The sequence below is a fragment of the Meles meles genome, chromosome 4, assembly GCF_922984935.1.
Source record: "Meles meles chromosome 4, mMelMel3.1 paternal haplotype, whole genome shotgun sequence".
Lineage (NCBI taxonomy): Eukaryota > Metazoa > Chordata > Mammalia > Carnivora > Mustelidae > Meles > Meles meles.
Window position 1 is genome coordinate 8,622,131 of NC_060069.1, and position 9,073 is coordinate 8,631,203.

The following is a 9,073-nucleotide window of genomic DNA, read 5'->3' on the forward strand; positions in this document are numbered from 1 at the left end:
GTTTCTTTGATGAGGCTACCTTGCAGAGGGTTTTTATCATGAATAGATGTTGTACTTTATCTGCTTTTTCTGCATCTATGGAAACGATCATATGGTTTTTATCCTTTCTCACTGATGTGATGTATCACACTGATTGTTTTGCAAATATTGAATCACCCTTGCATCCTGGGGATAAATCCCACTTGATTATGGTGAATGATTTTTTTAATGTACTATTGGGTTCTGTTTGCTATTTTGTTGAGGATTTTTGCATCTATATCCATCAGAGATATTGGCCTGTAGTTCTCTGTTCTTGTGGTGTCTTTATCTGGTTTTGGTGTCAGGGTACTAATGCCTTTAGAATGAATTTGTAAGTTTTCCTTCCTCTTGTATCTTCTAGAATAGTTTGAGAATAATGGGTATTAATTCACTATATTCAATAAAATTGGTGAGAGTGAACATCCTTGTCTTATTCCTGATTTTAGGGGAAAAGCTCTTGGTTTTTCACCTTTGAGTATGATGCTGTGGAGTTGTCATTTATGGTCTTTATTATATTGATGTATAATATGTATGTCCCCACTATACCCATATTGTTGAGAGTTATTATCATGAACAGAAGTTGAATTGTGTCAAATGCTATTTCTGCATCTATTGAGATCATCATATTATTTTTATCCTTCATTTTGTTAATGTGGTATACCCATTAATTGATTTTACAAATACTGAACCATCCTGGCATCCCCAAAATAAATCCCACTTGATTGTGGTTGATGATCCTTTATTGTACTGTTGAATGTGGTGTTGAGGATTTTTGCCATCTCTGTTCATCAGGGATATTGGCCTGCAGTTTTCTTGTTTTGTAGTGTCTTTCTCATTTTAATTTCAGCATAATGGTGGTGTTGTAGGAAGAATTTGAAAGCTTTCCTTCCTCTTTTATTCTTGGGAATAGTTTGAGAATAGTTAATAACTCTTCTTTAAATGTTTGGTAGAATTGAGAAGCCATCTAGTTCTAGACTATTGTTTGTTGAGAATTTTTTATTATTATTGAATCATTTCATTACCAGTAATCATTCTTCCTGACTCATTTTTGGAAGATTGTATGTTTCCAGGAACTTATCCGCTTCTTATAGGATGCCCATTTTGTTGGCATATAACTGTTCATAGTAGTCTCTTCAAATTAATTGTATTTAATCAATTTCTGTGGTATCAACTGTTACTTCTCTTTCATTTCTGATTTTATTTAGGTCTTTTCTGTTTTTTTCGTAATGAGTCTAGCTAATGGTTTATCGATTTTATTTCTGCTGTGATCTTTATTATCTCCTAACTTCCACTAACTTAGGTCTTTATTTGTTCTTTTCCTAGTTAATTTAGGTGTAATATTAGATTATTTGAGATTTTTTTTGTTTCTAGATCTGTATTACTATAAACTTTCTTCTTAAACTGCTTTTACTGTACTTCATAGACTGAATCATTGTGTTTTCATTTTGTCTCCATGTATTTTTTAATTTCCTCTTTGATATCTTTGTTAATTCATTGGTTATTTAGTAGCTTGTTGTTTAGCCTCCACATGTTTGTGGTTTCCTTTTTTTTTTTTTTTTTTTGGTTGTAATTGATTTCTAGTTTTATACCATTGTGGTTGGAAAAGATGCTTGATATGATTACAATTTTCCTAAATCTGTTGAGGCTTATTTTGTGACCTAATGTGATCTATCCTGGAGAATGTTCCATGTGCACTTGAAAAGAATGTATATTCTTTGTTTTGGGGTGGAATGTTCCCTGTATATGTTAAGTACATTTAATCTAATGTGCCATTCAAAGACACTGTTTCTTTGTTGACTTTCTGCCCCAATGATCTATCCATTGATGTAAGTGGAGTGCTATATATATATATTTTTTTTAAAGATTTTATTTATTTATTTAACAGATAGAGATTACAAGTAGGCAAAGAGGCGGGCAGAGAGAGAGAGGAGGAAGCAGGCTCCCTGCTGAGCAGAGAGCCCGATGTGGGGCTCAATCCCAGGACCCTGAGATCATGACCTGAACTGAAGGCAGAGGCTTAACCACTGAGCCACTCAGGCACCCCGGAGTGCTATATATTATATACATGTATATATAATGCCCTTCTTTATCTCTTGGTGTGGTTTGTTGTTGTTTTTAAGCCTACTTAAAAAGGCTCCTGTTTTTAAGTAGGGCTTGAATTCATGACCCAGAGAGTTACATGCTCAAACGACTGAGCCAGCTAGGTGTCCCAACAGTTTTGTTTTATTTTTTAATATTTGTATTTTTTAAAAGATTTTATTTATCTGATAGAGCATGAGAAAGAGAGCACGAGTCCGGGGGGGCAGCAGAGGGAGAGGGAAAAGCACACTCCGCTGAGTGAGAGCCCAACCCATATTTTTATGAGTCAATTTCTGGAATCTCTTCTATTCCAAAGACCTATCATCTCTCCCTTTGCTAATACCACACAGTCTTCAGATCAGTTAGTGATCTGATTCCTCTAACTTTCTTCTGTTTCAAATTGTTTTTGTTATTTTAGTTTCTTTGCATTTCACATCATTTTTAGGGCAGGTATATATTTATATTTGTATATTAAGACAGGTATATTTATATCCACAAAAATGTCCTGCTGGAATTCAGATTGGAATTACACTAAATCTTTAGAAGAATTTGAAGACAGCTGACATCTGTACTATTAGTCTAACAGTCCACAAACACAGTATTCCTCTATATTTAGGTTTCCTTTTTTTTTTTTAATCAATTTTATAATTTTTAGCATTTGGATACTACACATGTTTTGTTAGATTTGTGCCTTTTAAAAATTCTCTTGTAAGTAGCATTTTTTAAATTTCAGTTTCCAACTGTTCAATGCTAGTATATAGACAAAAAATTGATGTTATGTGTTGATCTTGTATGCCATGATTTTCCTAAACTCTGTTAGTTCTAAGAAAGTTGTTTTGTTTGGTAGAATCCTAAGGATTTTCTAATAATCACATTGTCTGTGAATATGGATAGTTTTACCTCTTTTTTTTCCCCCCCAAACTATATGCAATTTCTTTCTCTTGACTCACTGCATTGGCTAGGACTTCCATCAATGATGATAAATAGGAGTGGTTAGAGTAAACATCCTTGCTTTGTTCCCAGTGTTGGGGGAAAAGCACTTAGTCTTTCATCATTAAGCATATTAGCTGTAGAATTTTTTAGATGCTCTACATTGGGTTGAGTAAGTTCCTTTCTATTCCTAGTTTGCTGAGAGTTTTTATTTTGAATACATGCTGAATTTTGTCAAGTGCTATTCTGGATCAACTGACATGATCATGTAGTTTCTCTTTTTCAGGCTAATATGGCATATTACAATAATTATTTTTCTTAGTAATTGATTTTTTAATATAAATGAACCTTGCATTCCTGGGATAAATCTTACTTGGTTGTGGTATAACATTCTTTTTATATATTGCTGGACTTTATTTCCTCATAGGTTTTTGCATCTATATTGGTCTTGTTTATTCTTATCTGGTTTTGGATTAGGGCAATTCTGGCCTCATAAAATGAGCTGGCAAGTGTTTCCTCCATTTCTACTTTGTAGAAGAGATTGCATAGAATTGGTGTTATTTCTTCTTTAATTATTTAGTAACATTTACCAGTAATACTATCTGGACCTGATCATTCTTATTTTGGGAGCTTTTAAACTGTGAATTCAACTTCTTTAACATTGTAGAATACTCTATTTCACCTGCAGTGAGTTTTGGTAGTTTATGAATCTTGACAAATTGGTCTACTTCATTTAAGTTGTTAAATTATGTGCTCTGCACACATGTCTGAATGTGTGGGTTCCAAGGCCCAGATCTGGAGTCAGGGAGCCTCTACTTCAGCTTCAGCTCCAACCCCCATTCCCCAATCCAGCTATTCCCAGAGAGTTCTGCATTGCAGTTTATAGGTGCCTATATAGATTAATAATGTCATTTCCAGTGACTTCTACTTCCAGAAAGTTGAAACAGATGCACTTTCCCCCCATTCCTTTTGCTGAATACAACTAAAAACCTGAGTATTATCTATAAAACAAACACTGGGAGACTCTGATAGGTGAAGAGGAGGTGGGAGACTGGCTAAGCTAAAAGAACAACATGGTAGTGAGTTCCCTGGGTTTTCTTTTTGCCTAATACATTCCAGACTTGGAGCTGAAAAGGTGAACAAACTGAAAATGCCTGTGAGCACAGACAAAAATTTTTTGAAAAATACCTCCAACAGAAGTGTACCCTATTTAGCTGAAGGTTTGGGTAGGGGCAGCCTAGCGAAACAGAAAACTTTTAAAAGTCACCAATCACAAGGAAAGAGACCAAGAGAGGAAGGAAGGAGCAAAGAACTACAAAGACAATGAGAAGACAATTAGCAAAATGGCAATAAGAACATATCTATCAGTAACTATTTTAAACGTAAATGCGCTATTTAATCACATCATAGAGAATTGGAATGGATGAAAAAACCAAAACCAAAACAAAACAAATTAAAGACCATTCAATGGGGAAAGGTTAATCTCTACAGTAAATGGTGGTAGAACAGTTGGACATTCATAGGCAAAAAAAATGAAACTTGTCCTAAACCTCACACCTCATACAAAATTTAACTCCAAGTAAACCAACAGATCTGAATGTAAAAGGTAAAACTATACAACTTTTAGGAAAAAAAATAGGAATGAGTCTTTGTGACAAGATTAAGCAAAATGTTCTTAAGACATGCATCAAGAAGCACAACCGATAAGAGAAAAAATTGACAAATTAGACATCATTAAATTTAATCACATTTGTACTTTGAAAGTTACTCTTAAGAGAATGTAAATGTAACATACTGGGAGAAGATATTTGGAAATTGTCCATGTGACAGTTGACTTGTATCTTTAATAAAGAGCTCTCTAAACAGCAGTAGGAAAACAATCCAATTTAAAAAGTGGGGATATAATGTGAACAGACATGTCACCAAAGAGAACATATAGACGGAAAATAAACCCATCAAGAGGTGATCAGCATCATTAGTCATAGGAAAATGCAAATTTAAACTACCATGAAATAGCTCTGCACTGTTAAAATGACTAATAAAATGACTCACCTCCTATCTTTTTATGTTTCTCGCTTATATTTTAAAAAAAATACAATACCATGTGCTAATGTTTCAGAGAGCATTTGAAACTATTATACACTACCAGTGGGAATGGAAAACTGTTTGACGGTTTCTTATAAGCATTTACCAGATGATCTAGTAATTCTGTTCCCTGCATTTGCTTTAAAAAATGAAAAGTATAGTCCTACAGAAACCTGTATGCACATAATCACATAAGCTCTGTTAATAATCACCAAAAACTAGAAACAACCCAAATATCCTTCAGTGGGTGAATGGATGAACAAACTGGTACATCCTTACAATGGGATACTACTCAATGATAAAAAGGAATGGACAGTTGTTGGTACACAGAACAACTTGGTCCGTGACAATCAAAAGCATTATGCTGAGTGAAAGAAGACAGTCTCTAAAGAAATACATCCTACATGATTCCATTTACATGACATTCTGAGAAAGGCAAAACAACAGTAGCCGATAACTTACTATCAGTGGTTGCAAGAGTTTAGAGGTCGGGGAGGGTATGACTAAAAAGGGGCAGCAGCTCTAAAGAGGAGATGGAACTACTCTGTACCTTGATTGTGGTTACAGTAATCTATACGTGTGGTACAGTTCATACAACTGTTCATCAAAGGCAAAGGTCATTGTTACTAAATAACACAACAAAGGACTGCTGTACCTTCCCCCATGTGACATTGTCCTGGGGATCATCTCAATTGTCTCTAAATAAGTCCACCATCAGATATTTATCCAAGTTTCAATGAGACTATAAGATTAGCACTCAGGAGGGCCAGGGAGGAATGTTTTAGCAATAAGACGGTTGCTCAGTTCAGCCATCTTGACTTTAGACATCAAGATATCCAAAATAAATTATCTTTCTGAGCAAAGAAAATGTCTGGCATTGTTAACTTTCGCATTGCTCGAGTACGTGGTTGGCTGGTACATATCAAATAAATGAACCCCGCCATTAAACAACAAAGTAAGGCTTGGGAACAGTCCTTGGCCTAGAGTGTTTCACCAAGCTACAGGGTCGTGTTAGATGTGGACCTCATGCCAGCTTATCCAGTCCTCCTTTTTGCTGCCCTTTGCTGCCCTGCAGGAGGTTGTGGCTCACTGGATTGCTGAAAGCCGCATTGCCATTGAGAAGATACGTCTGTTGACCCTGAAAGCCGCCCACAGCATTGACACTCTGGGCAGCGCTGGCGCTAAGAAGGAGGTAAGGCCCTTGGGCCACTGTCTGCCAAGCCTTCTTCAGTTTCTTTCACCCATTGGGCTTTTCGGGTTTTGTGGTCCTTGATGGTACTCAGAATATTGGAAACAACTTCTGTGATTTTGGTTTCAAGATCATAAATATATGTCACTTGCTAGTTTTCCTTTCACTTGCCTGTTTTAGGGAATGATTTTCAGGATGTAGAATATCTTCAGCATTCTTGAGATGCAGCACCAGGGAGTAGGGAAATCCAAGACTGTATAGACTTGGAATTATACCCAGTATGTCACTTTCTGGCATGTGGTCTTGGGCAAAGTATCTGACCTTGTTGCCTGCGGCCTAGGGTTCTAGTGAAGAGTGACCAAGGTGACACAGAGTGCACAGCACTTTGCTACCACGTAGTATAAATGCTTCATAAAAGGTGCATCTCATCTGTTATCTTTTTATGTTTCTGGCTTATATGGAGTAAGAATGTAATTGTTTAATTCTAAAAACCAATAAAAATTGCTAAGAGAAAACTAATTAATGAAGGCTCTTGAATTATTTTAATGATCCCTAAGGTGATAAATGTGATTTATCAGCTGCCTTAAATCCTTTTGGAACCAAGGCAAGTCATAAGTAATAAAATATGATTTGGAAGAGATATCTCTTTCCAGAATGTCTGTATTGACGGAATTATGGCCATTAGCCTCATTACAATGAATCTCTTTGTTGGCTTCTATCAAAGATCCTGTTTCAGTGATGAATTCATGTGGGAAAGTTCCCTTGTCTCATTTCACAAAGAAAATACAGACTATATCAAATTCTGCCAGATTGTGTACTAAGAAAGGAACATTCCTTTTTTATCTTGCTTATGTAGATAGCAATGATTAAAGTGGCTGCCCCTCGGACTGTCTGCAAAATTATTGACCGGGCGATCCAAGTGTGTGGAGGTGCGGGTGTTTCCCAGGATTACCCTCTGGCTAACATGTAAGTAGATGTCACTTAGTAATCATCTACATTTGACGGGCTTGGAATGGAATGGAATTAAAAATCTATAGCTGCCTTGACCCTTATTGTTTCGGAAGAAAACAAAGATACTAAAAGTATAATTCGGGGCGCCTGGGTGGCTCAGTGGGTTAAAGCCTCTGCCTTCAGCTCAGGTCATGATCCTAGGGTCCTGGGATCGAGCCCCGCATCGGGCTCTCTGCTCCGCGGGGAGCCTGCTTCCTCCTCTCTCTCTCTCTGCCTGCCTCTCTGCCTACTTGTGATCTCTGTCTGTCAAATAACTAAATGAAATCTTAAAAAAAAAAAAAAAATTTTTAAAAGTATAATTCAAGGCTAAATGAGGTAATATATGTACCGGTACCAATAAATAGTTGCTCTTATGATTACAGTTATCATTTTGCTCAATGATGTCAACTTTTCCCACATTGGGGTTCCTGCGCTAGCAAGGAAATGACATTGGGGGTTCACCCTGAAACCGGAATGATGTGACAGAAGCACAGATGGCACAGGGCACCCAGACCCAGGCTTGGGGATGTCCTTAGGACTGTTTGCCACCTCCACAGGGACGCCTCAGGCCAGTGACCATCTAATGTCCAGATTCTGGTTGCTGAGAGTCAAGGAGCACTCTCCAGTGCCTCACTACACAGTCCCCCTGCCAGCTTCTCTCCCACACTGGAGACGAGAGTCTCGTGTCCCACCAGTTGTTCCCATCAATTTTTAACCATAAGAACGAATATATAGTACTACATATTTACAGTATATAATTATTACATATTTATGCTTCACTCCATGTGGCTTACCTAACATATCTCTTAGTTCTAGCAACTTCTAGAACCTTAAAGCAAACCAAGACTGAGATTAAGCCCACTGCACTGGGCCATTTAAGATTCCTCTCCCCAAAGTGAGAACTTTCTATGGCATTTCATACACTCTTGGGCTTACTTTCCTTGATTCTCTTTGTACTCTTTTTATTGTCTTGGCGAGAGTTCAAAAATGAATAGTCTTGACTTAGAGTCAGTGACTGATGTTGAAGTATGATGTTCCTGGTCAATAACTCCTGCCATTCCTGGTCCTTTTGTTTTTCCAGGTATGCCCTAACGCGAGCCCTGCGCTTAGCAGATGGGCCTGATGAAGTCCACCTCTCAGCAATCGCAGCGATGGAGCTGCAGTACCAAACTGGAGGCATCAGGTCCAAGGTGTAGCAGGTGGTCGTGTCTCACGTTCACACACACTTCACAGGCTCGGCGTTTGCACCTCGTTCTCGTCTCACACCAGTTTGAGCACAGGATTAATTACTCATTTTCAGTAAAGATTTAAGCATCTGTTTGATCATTGGATTTTATAATTTCAAGGGTCACAAAGGTTTAAGTTAAATAAGAAATTCTATAGCTGCCATTGCTCAGTCTGTTACCTATGTGGTTAGCCTTTATTTTTAAAACATTCGACTTGTAAAGAAATAAGTATACTGGAGAGCTGAAGCATAGGCATAAAAATATTTTGACTTTTTGAGTCCCAGGAACTGTTCCATTTAAGTAAATATTCAAGGAATCATTGCTCTGTAAAAAATAAGGTGGGATGTCTTTTTTAACACTGGTTTTGGAGGGTGATTTAGCACTTTGTAGTACCAGTGTTTGCTCTGGAGAAGGGACCGACTGAGTCATTTTAGAATTTATCAATCTCGTGATGAAACTTAAACAGATGAGGAGTTGCTTCTTACAGATGAGCACAGAAAGTCTTGCTTGAGGTAGAATCGACTCCTGGGGAAGATGCTGCGAAGACTGTTGAAAT

At 37.3% G+C, this 9,073-nt stretch overlaps 1 protein-coding gene across 2 annotated transcripts in view; it reads left to right on the top strand.

The window, feature by feature from the left end:
• Positions 1–9,073, top strand: part of ACAD11 (acyl-CoA dehydrogenase family member 11) — a 103,682-nt gene extending 94,609 nt beyond the window's left edge. For both annotated transcript variants that reach the window (XM_046001775.1, XM_046001776.1), the window contains 3 exons: positions 6,188–6,304; positions 7,158–7,267; positions 8,373–9,073. In XM_046001775.1, the coding sequence (XP_045857731.1) occupies positions 6,188–6,304; positions 7,158–7,267; positions 8,373–8,487 (342 nt within the window). In that variant the 3' untranslated portion in view covers positions 8,488–9,073. The remainder of the gene's footprint in view (positions 1–6,187; positions 6,305–7,157; positions 7,268–8,372) is intronic.